The sequence below is a fragment of the Rhineura floridana genome, chromosome 1 (genome assembly GCF_030035675.1).
Source record: "Rhineura floridana isolate rRhiFlo1 chromosome 1, rRhiFlo1.hap2, whole genome shotgun sequence".
Lineage (NCBI taxonomy): Eukaryota > Metazoa > Chordata > Lepidosauria > Squamata > Rhineuridae > Rhineura > Rhineura floridana.
In genome coordinates this window covers 147,222,150-147,241,682 of record NC_084480.1, presented here as the reverse complement: position 1 = coordinate 147,241,682, position 19,533 = coordinate 147,222,150, and the positions used below count along the sequence as shown (strand labels likewise).

The 19,533-nt window shown below is 41.0% G+C and overlaps 1 protein-coding gene across 5 annotated transcripts; it reads right to left on the bottom strand.

Moving 5' to 3' along the window:
- Positions 1-1,509: 1,509 nt before the first annotated feature.
- On the bottom strand, positions 1,510-17,090 carry SMU1 (SMU1 DNA replication regulator and spliceosomal factor). 5 transcript variants are annotated; one of them, XM_061636045.1, is made up of 12 exons: positions 17,025-17,090; positions 13,937-14,147; positions 12,502-12,654; positions 11,406-11,516; positions 10,509-10,637; positions 9,190-9,309; positions 8,352-8,468; positions 6,560-6,687; positions 6,354-6,480; positions 4,631-4,798; positions 3,327-3,479; positions 1,510-2,497 (listed from the first exon to the last, which is right to left on the bottom strand). In XM_061636045.1, exons 1-12 carry the CDS (start codon positions 17,069-17,071, stop codon positions 2,399-2,401), a joined length of 1,563 nt encoding a protein of 520 aa, XP_061492029.1. In that variant the 5' UTR covers positions 17,072-17,090; the 3' UTR covers positions 1,510-2,398. The 5 variants fall into 5 exon arrangements, with proteins under 5 accessions (XP_061492029.1, XP_061492041.1, XP_061492055.1 ...); XM_061636057.1 differs by lacking the exon at positions 17,025-17,090 and adding an exon at positions 15,979-16,130; XM_061636071.1 differs by lacking the exon at positions 17,025-17,090 and adding an exon at positions 15,585-15,728.
- Between the last annotated feature and the right edge of the window lie 2,443 nt (positions 17,091-19,533).

The window sequence follows — 19,533 nt, the reverse complement described above, 5'->3', positions numbered from 1 at the left end:
AACTTCATAAATCAGAAGTTTCAACAGATTATGTCTGAGAAAGCTTGATCATTAAAGCAGCATTGAAAGCTTCCAGTATCTTCACAGCCATACCACTTACAAAACACTAAACCATAGTTTTAGTATTGCATGGGGACCATTCTGTATGCCATGAAATCAATAAGCATTCTTTAAACTTGCTAAGCTATTAACAAATGGTGGCAAACTAATTTTTAAAGTGTTTTAACTTCAGTGTATTTGGGTCAGCTATTTTTTAAAAAATCACAGTAACTTCTTACCCTTGTACAAGCCCATTATAGCGCTTGCCTTGGAGGACCAACCAACTCTTCCATGCTTCCCCTATTTTGGTTTCACTTTTTGTAGTGAGCTTATCTGTTGAATCATGAAAGGTGAGGCTGCCACATGGAATTGTCCAGACCACCTTGCCCTGGCACTCTCAGGCAATCCCACTTAGAATAATGACTGCTTGTCATAATAATCTAAGCACTTGAATGCCTTAAATTTCTTCAAGACAAGATAATTGTTAAACATTTAAGAACAGTAGATGAATATGGTTAAGAATACTAAATCAGACAGTAATTGGCATTTACACCCAAGAAAAAGGATGCTTATCCCGTCATCTTATACCCTGCCACACACCATCAAAACAGCTGCTAGTCTTGGAGAAAATGTTGCCCCACCATCACCTTCATATTGTGAACTCGGATGGGTCCCTCTTTTTTTTAGCTACAGAGATTTATAATTGTGCAGTTGAGCGAAAGCTTGTCCAGACCAAAGGCAAAAACATCAGTAAGCGTAGCTAAGGGGTGATGGAAATTGCAGTCCTACGCCTGCTCTAGAAATTAGCCACCGCCTGCAGTTGCAGGATTCCCCATTGCCACCCTGAGGTCCTTTGGAAAGAAGGCCAGGATACGAAATGAGCGTTGTATGCAACTAAATTTTGCTTCGTAGACCTATTAAATTGATGGGCCTAAGTAGTCAAGTCCATTAATTTTAATAGGTCTCCTCTGTGTATAAGTAACATTGGATACAGCCTAGAATAAACAACAAATGCCCTTGTGGTGGATCAGGACACAAAATGGTGACCTTGTTTTATATGGGTCTGGTAGATACTCCAGCAAAGCTTTCTGTTCTATTATATATTTCTCTACCATACAGGAATTGTGTAAAAATCAAATTGGCAAACTCACTCTGGTTCATACAATGACACCTATGTGCTCAATATTTACTTATTTTATAAAGAACAAAGACTGATTGAAACCACAGATAAGGCAACAGTGCTTCAGCAAAAGCACCTCAAGATAGAATACATAAGCAACTGTCAGCAGCTGGAACACAAACAGCATTTACAAGCTGAATTCTGAATCAAAGGAAAGTTAGAGCCCTAAGCAAGCCAGATGTTTTTGTAATAAGAGATGTACTGTAGAAGAAGCACACTTAAAAAATAAAGGAACCACCAGCAAACAAATGGCTCTAAATAAAAGTTGGAAGGAACTAGAAATCAGAAAATGACCACTGAAAACAAGTTTAATAGTAGTTCAAGGAGGCTTCAGATCAAGACTTGTCACTTCTGAAAATAGCTGGATGAAGCTTATTTACTAGGACAATAAGTCTAACTAAAGCTCAGACATCTTTTGGGACATCAAAAAGCCTATAAAACTTCTAAACTAATCAGGACAAATCTATATTCTAAAAGGAGAATAAAGTCAGAACATATTGCCCGGAGCAGAAAAAGCCACAAGAATGTCGCTAGATTCATTTTGAGTAGTTCAGAAGATTTACTCACTAGATATTACAACTTAGTTTGAAAAACATGAGACACTACTCAGCCAAAGTTAAATGCTTTGATGTTCCATGCCTTTCAATGGGCCATATTTTTGCTTAACATTCCCATTAAAAATGATGGGATGTTAAAAGTGCTTTGGCTGGAAATGTGCCTATGCACCTTAATTCCATGTTGCAAGTGAAGGACAGGGACTGTTAAGACATAAAACTTTGATGAAGACAATTTCAGAGGTTAACACTCAAAGTTTTGCTTTTCTTAATTTTGCCTTAGCCAGAAGCATCTTTCCATTTCACTTCCATTCAATAAAAATAAACTGATTTATAGTTTATTTCCATAATAAGCAGCAGATAAGAAACACATCTTAAAGGAACAGTTTTTTCTTTGCACCAAACTGCTTTTGCTACCTGGGCACATAACTAGCACATAGTGTACTATCTTATAACAACACTTATCTGAAAAGCAATACATATATCTCTTTTGGGACATTCAAATATGAAATCTATACTCAGTTAAAATAACTGTTGGACCTCCTAGGAACTGAAAAGAACCACCCCATAACACACCCTTTCCTTGCATCCAAGATGCACGGACTGGAGGGAATTAAAAATCAGTTTATGGTTTCCACAGTTTCAGCAGCCCATCTTCACTATAGGTAGCAATCAAGTTCTGGTGGGGATGGTGAGCAATGCCAATAACATCCTTTTCATGAACCTAGATATCAAAGAGAAATAAATAGATTTTATCTCGTAAGAAATTTGAATGAACTACCTGCAGCCCCTCCAAGCCTAATAAACATTTTGAAGTTGAGAGAAAAGTGTCGTGTTGATTTAGGATCAAGACAAAGGAGTATTTTCATTATCGTCCAAATAATTTGCCCATCGCATCCAGTTCACAGTGAGAAATACATATTCTGACACGGTTCAGGCTTCTGAAGACTCTCTTGCTAAGTAGTCTGTGGCTATAGAGCTTTGAGGAACGCTAGAGGAGGAAAGGGTGGCGAAGTAGGGATGCCATGCAGCTTGGACAGGGAACCTTCTTCAGCCCAAAGGCCACATTCCCTCCTGAGCAACCTTTCAGGGGCTATGCACCAGTGGTGGGCAGGGCTGGAAGCAGAGGTGGGTGGGCTAATGAATGTAAAATGTACCTTTGTATTTCTACACACACTCCTCCATGCAGGCAAGCAAGCAATTATTATCATAAGATTTCAAGGATACATTCCAGCCAGGTAAAAGCAGTCAAGGCGGCTGCAAAACAGGGCTGGTGAAGGGAGTGGCCTGGGAGGGAGTTCTGTGGGTCTGATAGGCCAGAAGGACCACATTTCATGCCCAAGCCTTGAGGCTTCCCCATCCTTACCACATATAACTTTATGTAAGTCATGTCTTGGCCTTTTGGTTAAGCTAAAGTGTAGGGTAAAAAACCTTTCTTCCAAGCAGATTTCTAGAGACAGAGGATCCCATTTGATTGCATTAACATCTCAACTTCTAAATTGGGATCAGATCACACCTATCTTAGGTGTCAAGAGCCCTTCTCTGCTACTCACCGTCAGAGTTCTCTCCAGCTTGCCAGTCACTGTGCTGAAACAGTAGAGCACAAAGTCTTCACCCACACAGTAGATCCACTCGCCTCGAGGAGAAAGGGCACAGCAGACAAAATCACCACCTTCCCTCTTACCAGAGCTGAAGCTTCTCACAATCTACAGAGTAAGTATATATTTTTTTAAAAATCAGTTGCACTATACAATTCAAGTTATGGGAAATTCAGTGTGTAATCATGCTAAGGGAGGGGAAGTTGAAGGATCCCCAACTTCTGACGCAGGGTATGAGCAGTTTCCTATGTGCCAAGCTTAGCCACCTGAGGCCCTTGGAGATGGGCATTGGGGAGTCCAGCCCTTGGAGATGGGCATTGAGGAGTCCAGCCCTGAGCCTTTGCTCTACCCTTCAGCATGTTGAATCAGCTTTGTGCATGGTGGCAATGGTGGTCATCAAAGCTGCATGGGGTCCTCTTGACACAGTGCAGTGGTGAAGATTGCGAGTCTAGCCACTTTCTTTAGCCTCAGGACACATGCCATTTCTACAACATGGGGATAGTGTCAGTCAACCTTTCAGTGCTGCTGTAAGGACTGCTGATATATGAAGTGCTTTAAATACTTGAGATGTGCTATACAGGCATACCCCGCTTAACGTCGCCTCGCTATAACGGACATGTTCCATACGCCACCATACCCCGCTTAACGTACGCATGCTTCGCAATTGCAGATACTTAATGGCATGACGCCAATGCCATCTAGTGGCGATTGCGGTGCAGTACATGCATAGATAATTGCTTCACTTTAAGTACATTTTCACTTTACATACACGCTCCGGTCCCATTGCATATGTTAAAGCGGGGTATGCCTGTATGTACAAAAAGCTAAATACTCTTATTTAAGAGGCATTTAACTATAGGAAGGAAAGAGCAAGAGGACATAGGGTGACAGAAGTACAGAAGAGGAGAGAGACAAGAGGATTTAGAGAAGATTTGCTTTTGCTTCAAAGTACATTAGTAAGATGAGTCACTTGCCTAAAACAAAATCATTGATCAAACAAAACATAATTAGACGTAAAGGAAAAGAGAAACAGGAGCACTGCTGAGGATATTAACTAGAACAGCGCTTACTAGCTTTACTTCGGAGCCCATAATATCAAACTTAGCATCCTAATGTCAAACCAGCACTGTATTTAGTCACAATGATTTGCAGAAGGTCTGGAAAAGGGAGAGGTTAGGGAATCTGTACTAAAGCTACAGAATCCTCCAAGTCCAACAGGCTAAACTATCATTTCAACCTTTTGTCCTCCTATCACATACTTGTCCCTGCATGTTCATAATGACGACTGTATTTGATCTGTTGCAAACGACAAAGTGTTCTGGATTTTTAGGCAGCAGAACCACACTGTTCACAGTGATGTCTGTCCCGGCTGTGCTGCCAAGTGATTTGAAGGTGTTACAGCACTCCGAAGTCTTCATATTCCAAACCTGGCAAAAAGAGTAAAAAAGAAAGGAAGATCAGTACAGTCATATATTATATAAGCCAATCTCCCAAGTTCTGTCACACGTTAACAGCATGCCAAGAAATGGAATCCAAGGCATGCAGAGGAATAACAATGTTTGCCTGTGTAGAGAGTACATTATGTCCCCTGCCCACATCCCTGCAAAATACATCTAACATATATCGACTATATATGTACAGAGGCGGTTTGTTTGCTATGCATTTGGACACGCCTTAAGATATTGTAACCAAATCTGGCATGATGGTTCCTGAGACTAAGGAGGTGATTCCTGTGAGTCATACAATTGGATGCCATTTTGAATCAAGATGGTAGACTGAACCTTTCAGAACTGCACTGATGTTTTGGTTTCTTAGAATTCCCAAGCAATTCTAGGTACAAGAAGCACGCACACACGCGCATGTGATGTCCCTGTATATAGATATTACTGTAAATATGGTAATTGCAGGTTTATTAAATTATACATGGTAAGTGGATTGAGTGAGAGGGGGGAGTACATGGGCTAGAATGCTGGAGAATGCTGTATGATGATTGGCTGAGTGTTTGAGTGACTGAAGGTATAAATGAGAGGATGACAGTTGACAGAGTTGGTTAGTTGAGGTGGAGTTTGGGTTGGTGGTTGTTGTGGGTTGGAGTTGGTTGTGGGTTGGATTGTATTAGGCTGGTATTGAGGCAGATATATATGACTAGAAACATAAAGAGTAACACAATATATGAAACCATATGCTTGTTAAATATACCATAAGTAATCTTGTTATTTCCTGGTGTTTATAAATAAATATTTTCTTGGTTTACCAAAAGCCTGATCCTTGGCTGGGGCTTTCACAGATCAGAAGGGTTGGCAGGGTATTTACCAAGGTGGAGAAACAGTATCAAATGGTGGCAACGGTGAAGAGATAGTGTATCATCAAGTATCCAGGGCAACGCAGGGCTGTATGCTTTATTGGCACAAAGATACAGGGGGCGTTGTGGCCTGCAAGTGCACCCAGACACAAAGTAACAATAAGCCAGAAGGAGACTAAGGCAAAGTCTGCAGGCAATATTGTGAAATAGGGCGTGGCTGGTGGTGCTGCCTAGCAGTGGGATCTTGCGAGATCTGTGCTAGAGCCGGTGAGAGAACAAATAAAAACCAGGATCCTGACTGGTGGGACCTGACAGGTTGTGGCAGCAGGAGGGATCCTGACAGCGCACACACACACACGAGCACTCACACGCACCACCTGTTACAATGATAAGTCTTACTAGTCTTCTAGCAAACAGCTTGGATCAAACCATGACAGCTCTCCAGAGAAATGCAAGTTTATCCTATTTTGAAAGAGCTGCAAAAGGTAGAAAGACTTGAGACAGAAAGTGAACACTGTTAAATAAATGGTTTATAGCATTTGGTGGAATTACTGCACAAGGTTTGCCCAAAGTTTGTTATCCAGGTTGGTAAGAATAATATTTACAAAGATGAAATGAGCAAACACTTTATCTGAGCAAACAAAATATACAGCTGCCAGATGTCAGTAGGCTAAACTTACCTTCACAGTGCCATCAGAAGAAGCACTGATAATGTAGTGCCCATCCTGTGTAAAAGTGGCTTCATTAACAAAGGACGAATGACCACGAAATTCTTTGAGAGTCTTCCCAGATTTCAAGCCATGAATCCTGTCACAGCACAAAAGCTACATTAATATCACTCAACCAAGTCAGACCGAATAGAAGAAGTTAACAATATTAACCATACCTGATTGTCTGGTCAAAAGAGGCACTAAGAATCTGACTGCTGTCCTTTGAAAAACTCAGGCAGGTGACACCTTTACTGTGTGCTCTTTCAAATCGCCTCAGACACTGACCACTCTGAATCTTCCACACCTTGGGGAGGAGGGAATCAAAAACCATTTATTTCTGTCACTGGGAAGCCTCTAACTTTGGGCTAGTAGAAATTTCCTATTTATCTATTTACCTTTATTTAGCAAGATTTATACACCACTTAAACAAAAAATATTTCTAAGCAGTTGCTGTCAAAAGCGACTCAACTGCCACCTAGACAGTCCAACAAATCCAGAGATTGGTCCTACCTTAAGACAAGAGGAACAAGTGAGAAACTTCAGTTGGTTAAGGCCCTATTATTCATTGAATTATTGATATTACTGATATAGAGGTACCCTTACACACACATACAGAGAAGGATAAGCAGATTAACCAAACAGAAAAAAGTAGACAACTGAAGACAGTTATTCTGCTTTTCTATATTATGTCAACCTAAGTCTACAAAAGTAACATACTTTTTTTTTTAAAGTTCACCAGTCCATAGTACATTATTCCAGTCATTTGGAGTACATCAACAGCCTAAATCAAGAACACAACTACCTTTCTGTTTGGTAAAACTTCCCTGCCAGATCACCTGAACAAAAATACTTATTACAGGTGAGCAGCTATTGAAAAGTCTGATACGAAGCAGAGTCTAGGCCAGAATTATAATGTCAAGAGTCTGAAACCTCTGGACAACCCCACTAGGGTGTTTCAAACATGAGGAACTGGAGCACAGATATTGTCTTATGTATTTACATTTTCAGAAGGACTACATATAGCCTCCGAGTAGCTTAAGACACAATTCCCAAAACTGCTCTCCAATTCAACTTGGTTTGCCTTTTGCCTTTTCTAAGGATCATGCCAATTATTTGGATAACCTGACAGTTCCCAAAAATTGGTTGATATTTAATATCTAGGGCTAGATTGAATAATTTTCCTTCTCTTATTCCGGATGGCTGGTCTTTTTGGTACTCCATATAACTAATGGTTCTGCCCCACAGGGATGGAGCAATAGAAACACTGATTCATGTTCTTTTCGTATGCAGCTTTTACAGAGATGAGCAAAGTAGATCTTTTACTCCCATCCTACCAAAAGACTAAGATATTTTAATGTTATTTGGCCTACTTATTGGCCAACATGAACAAAAATAATACCAAAACAGGGATTTTGTTAATTTAATTATGTCTTGGTTTGTTTCTGCCCTTATTTATATAAGCATCACATATTTTAACTTCGCATGCTAGAAATGGTTTGATTTTGATGTTTGAAGTGGTTCTTACATGGTTCTTACACCATATAAGTGTTCTGCAAGAGTACCACAAGCAGACAGAGTAATGTGAAGCGCAGTACCCATAGAGGAAGCTGCCCTCTACATTTTTGTGCAATTCACTCTTTGAAATCAACCTCTGTGGAAAGAGAGGGCCAGCAATTCTGCTATGCCTCTCCATCAGGTGTGATTGAATGGTTCTATCATTCCTGATGCACAGGAGCAGCAGAATTATGGAACCAACCCCCAAGGGTAGCTGCCTGTAGTATGTCTTCATGACTTACTGCTCTCTGCTTAATCTCTTTCCAATCAGGAAAGAGACTACAGAAACAGAAGATACGTTATTCTTTCTGGGTATAACAGTGAAGCATGTTTCAATTCAGAAGTTTAGCAAACATGGCTTAAGATCACCTTTCTTGATCGGTTTTCTGGCCTCTAGTTCCCTACACTGTATACCTTGATCTTCCCATCTTGTGCTCCAGTTGCTAACATTTCAGTATCTCTACTGAAACACATGCACAGCACGGCATCATCCATCATCATGAAATTATCCTGAGCCTGGTACTTCAGATCCTAAATGAAATGATAAACAAAGTATCAGTCACTGAAGGAAAAACAAGAGACACCAGAACAGTAATGGTCAAATGTGTATAAGGAGCTGACTTATTCTGAATCACCTCATTGGTCCATCTACCCAGTATTGTGATTAGCAGTGGAGCTCCAAGTCAAAGGCCTTTCTTTTTAATGGAAAATTCTAAAGACTGAACCCGGGATCATAAGCAAAGCCATGCCCTTTCTACTTAATGCAATCAAATCAAGAATAAGTTGAGTGGTAGATGTAACTTGGCAAATACAGGATTTTCCAGCTCTTTGTTTGCCACTTCTACAAATGTGGAGGCACTGCCCACTTTCCTCCTGAAAAACCTCCCTCAGGCCATTTCCCCCCAGCTAAGTTTCTTTCCAGGCTCAGATCAAGAATGAAACACCCATCTGCTTTCCCCTTCAAATCCCCTCTATCCTTCCCAGTTCAAATAAGGCAGAAAAAATGGTTTGGAATCCTGTATTTCCCATGTAGCACCTAGTATTGGCCCCGATTTTGAAAATGATGCTGATGAATGTCCAAGTTACATTAAAAAAAACAAAGTGAAATGCACTGTGCATTCTGAGTTTCCAGTTACACTCCCTTTCCATTCGGGAAAACTGCCAATCATAAATGTTACTTATTTTCTTGAATTTAGACTTGTTAAAAGCACTCTATGTGCTCAGCTTGGCAGCCAAGAATGTCCAGTTTTACCTTCCTGATTTTTCCAGTGGTGAAGTTCCATACTTCAATGAATCCATCAACAGAGCCAGTGACCAGATACTGACCATCTGGAGAAAATCGAGCACACTCCACATGAGACTTCTGGCCAAACTGTTTTAAGTGAAGAAAAAGGATTTCACGCATGTCAATCTCATATAAATAATCCTCTACTGCTGGAATAGGATCCTGTCCTAGATTAGAATTTTTGTACTATCTGAATATCAGATCTGTACGAAAGTCTTGTTGATATTTTAATGGTAAATGTTATGTTAATGACAATGCATTGGATATAGATTTGTAATGGCCAGAGTTTTAATTCATCTCAAGGAAGGGAGCAAGGAGGTGATTTTTGCCAATTACTTATTTCCTTTCAAAAGCTGCTGTGGGGGGGGGGAGGGAAATCCTGTGGAAGAAATGGGAGGTTGGCCTCAAGGGCTGCTGGGGAGGGGGGAGAGAGAATTGGTGGAAATCACCTCATCCCCTTCCTCTAGTGGGGTGCTTCTGTTGGATCTCATTTGCAATATTTATGTTGTGGTTACCAGCATGAAGCTGTAGTGCACAACATTTAACGTATAAAAAAAATCAAAATTTGGCTGGTCTTGAATGATAAAATCATATTTTATGCCTTCCTGCCACCGGGGGATGGGAGGATTTACAAACCACTGGATGCTCTCTTCCATTCTGAGAAAGAAACATAACACACACACCCTTTCCCCCAAAGCATTCTTCTGTAAGGTGCTTGATATACAAAAGTTCATCTGTAGTCCAAGAACAGCTACGAGTAAGGCAATAAATGTGTTGATCAACTTATATATAACTATAAAAGGCATTCAAACTCAAGAGTTCTGTATTACTCAAAAGCCAACAAAAAGGTCTCATATCCATTTTGTATCTCATTCACCAGAATTTACAAGACAATTTACAAGGTGGTGTTCAGTGCTAGTCCTATGACTAACTTAGGCTCACTAATTTCAATGGGTCTACTTCAAGTAAGACTTACAACCCAGTAGCCGTATATATCAATCTGCCTCAAAAAAAAGAGAGAGAGATTTTAGAAGTTATGGACATGTAAGAAGGCTTTCTGAATGGTAGTATTACATGTTACTAAAATGTAGAGGAATAAAGGCCAAAAGTAATCAGCCATCTTGAATATAACTACGTACAGTAAAAACCAACATGGCACTCGCTTCTGCAGCCAGTTTCAAAGGAGTAATGTTGCTCTATAACATTTTATGTATTCTTGATATTTTATTCAAATAAACTTTAGAAGAATCTGGCCCATTCCTTGTCATTGGCAATTAGGGACCCACCTTAATATGCCTACTCAGTTGCGTAGGGAACTTTTCCTCTTCAACGTCTTTAACAGCTGCTTTGCCTCTGAACAAATCAATTGTCATACCAGGAGGAAGCAGTCCTTGATGCTGCTGCCATTTCAGTGCCTGAGAAATCAAAGAGGATTGAAGCACAGCTCTTGGCCACTTTTAAAACCTAAATGATATTTACACTGGGAAGTTACATCTGAAATGTTTGCGGTAACCTTTCCTCAGCGACAAAGACTTGGCTATGGTCATCCACACTACTCTGTAAACTCACTTAAACTTGTTATTGTCAGGGCTGTGGAGTCGGAGCTGGGAGCAATTTTGGGTGGAGTCGGAAGAAATGTACCGACTCCAACTCCTTCATAAATGGCAAATGTATATTAACTAGTAATAACACATTTACTGTAGTAAAATGTTAGCACAAGGCATTTCATCACCACCACGTGAATCCAGAGCTTGGAAAAGTTACTTTTTTGAACTACAACTCCCACGAGCCCAATCCTGGGGCTGATGGGAGTTGTAGTTTTAAAACGTAACTCTTCCAAGCTCTGGATTCACGTGGTAGTGATGAAATGCCTTGTGCTACCATTTTACTACAGTAAATGTGTTATTACTAGTTAATATACATTTGCCATTTATGAAGGAGTCGGAGAGTAGAAAAACAGAGGAGTCGGAGTCGAAGGTCTGGCGTACCGACTCCACAGCCCTGGTTATTGTCTGATTTATTGAATCCACCCCATGAAAAAAATCATCTGAAATGTGAAGTAGAAGACGGAGGTTTTCCTAAACCAAAGTTTATTTAAATACATACCCTTTAGTAGTTTACAAAGGAGGATCACTATTTTCAGTTTCATACAATATAAGACTAAGGAGAAAATATATATATACCTGTCCCAACAATGCCATAAGACGAGATGGAGGCACCACGCTGACTTCACCAGCCAAAGCTTGGGCAATGGCAGCTCTCCGCTTCTCTTTGCTGCTCCCATCTGGGTATGCCTAGCATAGAACAATATAAGGACTAGTAACTGTCTTAATGGAAAGTTGTTACTCAAAAGCCAGCAATATTTTTGCATGTATACTGATTAGCATTTGCATGTTTTGAGTACACAGACATAACTACTAATCAGTACAACATATATTGTTTCAATTAAAGGGCTCAGTTTAGGTCTTTCAGGATTGAAGAAACTTGTTAGGAGCAACTGTTCTAAAAAACCCTACCCAGTTTGAATAAAACAAAACTAGTCTGACCAACAGCGACAAACACCTTCCGTTTATTATGACATGGCAAAGATTTGAACTGTTTCCATTTCCCGTCAACTTGGCAGTGGAACACAGGCAGTGGAAGATGCATGAAGGCATCATTTGGAGGACAGCAAACAAAGGGGAAGAGAGGTCTTCACAGTCTGCAATGCTTAACCCCCCCCAAAATGACTGACAGTACTAAGAAGGCTACTTAGCCAGCAATCAGCCAGGAACTCCAATGCTCTCATGCCAATTGAAAAAAGGAAATTGCTGGCAACACCCTTAGGAATGATCAGGCATCATTTTGATAGAATTCCTATTCTGTATGGGGATCATAGAGTTGTATGGGGGGAGAGAACTTGTAGGGCATCAAGTCTGGCACCTGGCAGACCAGGGTTCAAATCCCCACCCAGCCACAAAGTTCAGTGGGTGATCTTGAGCCAGCCATTGTCTCTTACCTCACAGGGTTGTTGTGAGGAGAGGAAGAATTGTGCATGCCACCTTGACCTCCTTAGAGGAAAGATTGGATATAAGCTTAATAAAACAAACAGCCCAGCCACCTGCTCAATGCAAGCAATCCAGAGCCACAGCATTCCCATCAGATGGCTGTCTAGTCTCTGTCTGAAGACCTCCAGTGAGGGTAAGTTCACCACCCATCTAAGTAACTTGTTCCTTTATCAATCAAAAGCCTGTATAACACATATGTAAAATGTATGTTTTTTGGCAAGTAGAGGTATACCTCACGAGGATCAAAATAGGACCTGGCCAAAAGATTCTCAAGGTGAATGTAACGCTCTGGCTGGGTTTGCTTTAACATGATCATTGGGTCAGTTTGTCTCAGGAGTGATCTGGCAGCACCCAGTTCACGAAGCTCTATCAATTCCAAAACGACCTGAAATATCAGAAGAAAAACAGCATCAGTAACGAGAACATCTGAATACAATGTCAATCTTTTTGACTATTAAAGACGTTTTTATTATGCCTCTCTACTATTAAACTAACATCTAAAGCGGCTTGTATACTCAGTTTAAAACCAAACTGCTCAAACAGAAGGTTAAAGTTCCAGGCAGCTTAGGTACAGCCTGATTCAGGTTTCAGAATTGAGAAAGTGAAGGCTGCAGACCAGATAACCAAAGTACACATTATACTGAACTGGACATTATTAAAATAACAATTCATCAACTGATGTTAGGAGAATCACCCCCAAACCCCATTTGCATGTATCAAGAACCAAATAAATATGCTTCAGCTACTCAGTATCCCAGTCTAACTTTGTGGGTCTTCGTTTATGGTAACTATGAGGCTAGATTTTGGAATTCAGTAAAGATTAGTGCAAACAGAAACCTTCCCTTCATCAGATACTAACCACATTGAAGATGAAATAGGATTTGAAACAATGAGTGCTATACAACTAAATAATAGCACTAGCGCAAGAATTAGTGCTAGCACAATGGGACTTTCTCCCCCTTCTCTTTGCCCTGTGCAGCCCCTAGATCTGTTCTGACAGTTCCCCCAACCTTCTGAAGCAGACATGTAGACGGCACAGGCCGCTTGTAGGGGATGGAGCCCCACAGCGCTAACACTAATCCTTGCCCTAGCGCTATTATTTAATTGTACACCATCCAATAATATTCTCAGCAGTGCATGACAATTGGAAACAGTTCTAGATACACTCTCTGCCTAAGATTGGGTTGGTATTTAGTAGAAGCAGGGCCATTACTATTGTTGAGGAATAAGCCACCTGGCTAGGTTTAATCTTGCCTCTAGAAGACAGGTGAAGACTTATTTATTCTGCCAAGCCTTTAAAAGCTGAGAGTTTAATATCATTTTCAGTGCTGTTTCTATACATTCTAGTTAATATTGAACATTTTTATGCATTTGTAATGTATTTTGCCACCCTGGGCTCCTGCTGGGAGGAAGGGAGGGATATAAATCAAATAAATAAATAAAATATTTTATTGTAAAGCACAATAAAAATGTAAAAATAAAATAAAACATGTCAGAAAGTTTGGCTCAACTGCTGCCAAACCTAGAATTATTTTATTCTTAGTAGGAACCACTTCCTACTAAGGAAATGTACTGCAAAGCTACAAAGAAGCAATCAGTTAATTTTCTTCTGAAGAATAAATAGGCTATCAGAAATGAACTAACGTTCCTGCAAGAAGTGTGCTTACCTGCTCATAGAGATCAATGAGTGTTTTGTCTGGTAGCTTCAATGACTGTATTGCTTGCAGCACTGTGTCCCAGTGGCCACTGTTAATGTCTGCCACAAAGCTCTCAATGCTGTCCACTGTGTTCAGCGACACTGTGGTTTCCTCTTGTAGCGTGGCCAAGGCACGGTGCAGGCTGTTCTCCTTAAGATACTGCATGATCAGTCGGATTACACTGAGCAAAATAAGTGGCAAGAACCATTAATTTGTATAGTTTGACAGTCCTTTCACACATACACAGAGTGATGAGGGGGGAAACATATAGTAGCTAATGCATAAGCAAAGTGTTCTCCAAAATTAACAGAACCTTAGCAGCCCCACAATATTCAGAGTCACCACCAACTCAAGGTGTTGCCACAAAGAACACCACATCTACTTAGGGTAAATATTTTTGTTGCTTAACCTTAAAGCACACATAGGATCTCCGCTAAATAATGATATTAGAAACACACCAAATGTACAATTCACCCAAACATACAACTTAAGTACCAAATAGAGATATGAAGGCCTGGGAAAAAAACATAAAAATTCAGGAAAACAACACATTTCCCCCCTTTTTATCCCAAAACCTTTTAAAAAAAAATCTGGAAAAATGAGGAAAAAACTTTTCCCCAACTTTTCACTGAGCCTTCACAATTCTAGTATCAAACATATCCCTCCCCCTGGAGAAGCTGGAAGCTGCTCAACAGTGCCTCCCTCTCCCACAATAAGGGGAACAAATTCGGGAGGGGGGAGCTTTTTTAAAAAACTTCTTTGACTACTATCAATATTGTCAAACTGTGTGTGCTATAAAGCTATTTTGCAATGTGAGCTGTAGAAACAGAAAAACATGGTGAGATATAAATACCTTGTTACAATTTATATTATTTCTAAATTGTTAGTACAAGAATATTAAAAATATTGTCAAATGGTATTTTTCCTGTTCCCCATCCTTATTTCTCCCCTGAGGCTAACTGAATTGTGGCCTGTTTTTATTGTGAAACCTTTAGGACAGAGTGGCCAGCTACAGATTTAGATCCAATTTCAAAAGCTCTCTGCGAACAACCAGTTCAAATGTCTGGCAAGAGTAGTCTGGCCCTTCTCTAGTAGCCTGCTGGATATGGAGGAAGAGGAAGAAAGGGAAGTGTCATAAAGATAGAGAAAAGAAAAAAGACAGGCAGAGAAAAGGAGTGTTATATGGGGGATGATAGAAAGCAATGGAGAGGCAGTCTCACCCACTTTTGACTCTGTTCACCACTGATAGCTTCAACCCCTCCCATACACACATTACCTGCAAGGAAACGAGACCTAGCCATTACAAAAGGCTGCCCACCCCTGATGTTAGCCACTTTTTCACAAGTAAATAGATCAAGGTATGTGAAGGTTTTCAAACTTGCAAACTGTGCTACTCTATTTCAAACACCAAATATTACTTATAGAACAACTGCATGTGGTGCATTGCTTTCATGTGTTTTCTGTGTAGACTTTGAACAAATATACTCACAGAAGTACCAATAACCGTACGACAAGTCCTTCAGTAAGGGATATTTTGAGTTGCCACAATGTAAGAACTATGCTTGTCAGGACGAGGCAAAGGCCTCATCTGTGCTATACATTTAAAGCAGTATCATACCAAGAATCATGGCTCCCCCAAAGAATCCTGGAAACTAGTTTAAGGGTGCCAAGAGTTGTTAGGAGATCCCTATTCCCCTCACAGAGCTGCAATTCCCAGAGTTCCCCGGGAAGAGGTATGCGCTTTTAGACCATTCTAGCAACTGTAGCTCTGTGAAGGGAATGACAATTCTCAGCACCTTTAATAGACTGCAGTTCCCAGGTTTCTTTGGGGGAAGCCATGACTGTTTAAAGTGGTATGATGCTGCTTTAAACGTATGGGGCAGATGGGGGGCAAAGACACAGGCACGTAGGATAGAAGGCACGTAGGATAGAAGGCACGTTCTCCACCTCCTCCTCCCCCATCACCACCACCGCCACCATTCCCTCTCCCCGAACCCGTTCAGCGCACTCACTCCGAGGACTCGATTTCTATCGACATGATAAACTAACTGCCCCCACGTCGCCGCCTGGCGCGTTCCAAACCCAGGTACACAGCAACAGACAGCCACTTCCACCCCACACATCCTCTTCCGGGTCAACCCCGCTCCATACTCCTCCCTAGAGTTATATAATAGATTCTCATGGATTGCTAACTTCCGGGTTCCTTTAACCCTCCCGGTGAAAGTAAGAAATACTCAGGAGAAGTCAAGATTTTTTTTTAACGTACACGAGAAAACAGCTGCGTGCCTACTCTGGAAAAAGTAACCACAAAAAGAGGAGTTTCTCTTTCAAAAAAGCTGAATCTCCCTAGTCTTTCCAATGGACATCATTCACTCCCGCCTCAGGGAAGGGTAGGTGCCGCTTCAAAACTGAAATCATATTTGGGAATCAGCCCCATTTAATTCAATGGGACTTACTTCTACGTATAGGAACTTAGCACTGCAGTTCTATCTCCAGGCAATAAAGGGAAACTCCCTGCAGGAAACTGTTCAGTTCTATTTTGGTTCAGAATAGAGACAATGACTTCTACCAAACTGGAGGCGTTAATTTACTCAGCAATGTTAAGACTGGTGTGTTATCACCAATTGCTGCTGTTGTGAAAACAAAAGTCTTGCGGCATCTTAAAATCAAACAAGATATCAGGTTTCACAGATCAGATGCCTCTTCATCAGATGAAAAATCCTAAATTGACGGGCAAAATACACACAGCGGAGGGAGGGCGGAATGGAGAAGATTGAGGTCTGATGTAAACAGCCACTGTGCTTACTTTGCAAACATTTAAGCTCTAACAACCTAGTTACTGCAGAATGTACTTTTTGCATTCCGTTGCCATGTAACTCCTACATCACGGTTTTTTTTCTTTACATCCATGTACAAGTTAATGCATCTGATGATATAAACTCTGATTCCGAATCCCGAAACAGTATGCGGTAATAAAATGGTTAGTCTTTAAGGCGCCGCAAGATTTTCTTATTTTTGTTGTAACAGACTAACAAAGTATCTACTGATGATGCCGCACCTCTGAAAATTGTGACTCTTCAGTTTTCCTACTTCTGAGATACACATAAGAATTGACGCAATGTGACGTGCCTCCTTTTGTCACGTGGTGATTCCTATATGCCACGCTTTCCACCAGTCGCTGTGTTCTTGTGTGTCACGCGCCGAAAATTGCTGCTTCCAAGAGTTCTCCTGGCAACGCTGGCTTCAGCGGTACCCAATAGGCTATTGACTTAGTGACGTCATATAGCATCTCTTCGCTACAGCTTCTCCCCCCCGCCCCCCGCCCGCCCATCTAATACATGTTGTTTTGGAAGTCTTTGCTTGTGCAAAAAAACTCTACCAGAATTTGTCTGCACTTTTATCATTCTGCGTGATTTCACTTAACATTCCAACAGGTAACAGCAAATTTTGCACTAATGTAGCTGCAATATACACTTTACTGCCCTACTTATGCTGCCCCGTTGATGCAGCGACTGAATTTTGTCAGGCTGAGAAACTTTGTCCCTAAGTTTGCACTTTTCTTTACTAATGTATGGAAAGATTGCGGTGAGGCATAATCACACAGCACTTGAAGGCCCACCAGATTTAGAACCTGAGGAAAATCTTAGAGGAGAGATCATCTCAAAGATACCCCTCGTTCTCACCTTTTTTATAGGAATGTAAAAGTGTGAATCGGCACCTTGAATTTTGCCAGGAAACAGATTGGGCAGCCACATTTTAGACCAACTGAAGTTTCTGAACGTTGTGAAGTGCAACTCTGCAAAATTCACATTTGTACTGTATAAACTGGAAGATTACTGAGGCATGTGAGATGGCTACAAAGTCTCCCTTTTCCGGGAGAGGGCGTAACTGGCAAATCAGCTAAAGCTGAAAAAGGTGCTACAGAATGAAACCTGTCATATGGGTAACCAACAGCTGTGCTGGATCCAAGAACAGCTGGTTTTCAGGTCCCTTGTTATCAGGTCTTTCCTCATCAGACACACAGCAACCCATTTTTATCTGGAATGAGCTTCAGGATATTTGCCTCCATCTAATCCATCACCAGTGTCAAACATTTGATAAAATAATTGGGAGAAAGCATTTATAATATATCATATATGGACAAAAATATTAAGCATGGTATCATATTTGAAAATTGATCTGAACTGAATATCTGGATTAAAATCATACCTAAGATGTATTACTGTCCCTGACTATTTCAGAACCCAGCTATTAAACATAATTATCATTATTACTGTGCCACTTAAAAAGAAAACTATCTTATATACACACATACATACTGCCACACTTTTCTGTCCACGCATGGACACAGATCTGCTGCCAACATTTCTTCCAAGTCATAATGAGGGCTTGACATTGCCATCCCCAACCCCCACCCTAGCCCTCACCCTGTGTTGTCATAATGAAGCATGACTAGATCATAATAGCAAGTGTACGCATAAAATCAAGGGTTTGCTAACCCATGTCAGTCTGTCTTGGAAACCTGTGGGAAAGAGGACATTCAAGAGTCTTGGTCAAGACAAGCTACCTGGTAAGAACACTTTGCTTATGTGGACCAAAGTAGTTTTGTTTTAATAGGATAAAATCCAATATGTTCTGGCTGATATCCAATGTTAATCATACCATTTATTTTACTGGGTCTGCTCTATGGCTTTGTTGGATCTTGCTCTGTGTCTAACAGTTAACATAGCAAGAAGGAAGTCTACCTGGACAAGTCTTGATTTGTCGTAATTCTGAAGGCTGAACAGAGTCAAATGTTATAGTCATGAAGGGGAAATGTAATGAGATTCTGTATTCTCATCAGATAACACTTTTTCAGGGGTTAGTGCAATCGTGGAAACATAATATGGTACTTTCTGTCTGAGGTGTTATATTTGTAATGGCCCAGTCATGCATGTTGGTGTGTGGTCATCCAGGTGTCCTCACTTTGCAATGGGCACACTTCTCACCTGAGATATGAATGCCAGGAAGAGATGAGGAAAGACTTGGTCAACTGGGCACCTGTCACTTATAGTGGGCACAGCCTGACACTTCTAGTGGGCCCGTCTTGCTGCTGATCATACCTACTGCTGGAGCAGGACCTGTAAGGAAATTGGCAATCCTGTCTCCTGAATTACCACATGTGGTTGGAAATACAGGAATGTATGTCACTTGTCCACTAAGAAGCCTCTGCACATCAGCTACAGGAGAATTCTTGCCTGTTGCAGATCGTTCTGGAGAGTGTCTAGGATGCACTTTCAGTTAACATGAAGTGCTGGCCCTATTTATTGGGCCTCTAGCCCAGTGCCAGTAGTCAGTGAGGTTGAACACTGGCTAAGGGCTCAAAAGGCCTCCTCACCACCAGCCACTCTGCCTTCCCTGCTGGTGTTCTGAGTAACATCATGGGAGGGGTGTTGCCAATTCCCTGACCCCTGCCCGTGGAAGCCTTGTAAGAAGATGCTGCAGGAGAGGAACTGTGACATTGTGGGAGGGGTGTTTCGAGGACCAAGGTGAACCTGTCCAACTCACTTGTTATTTTTACTATTGCC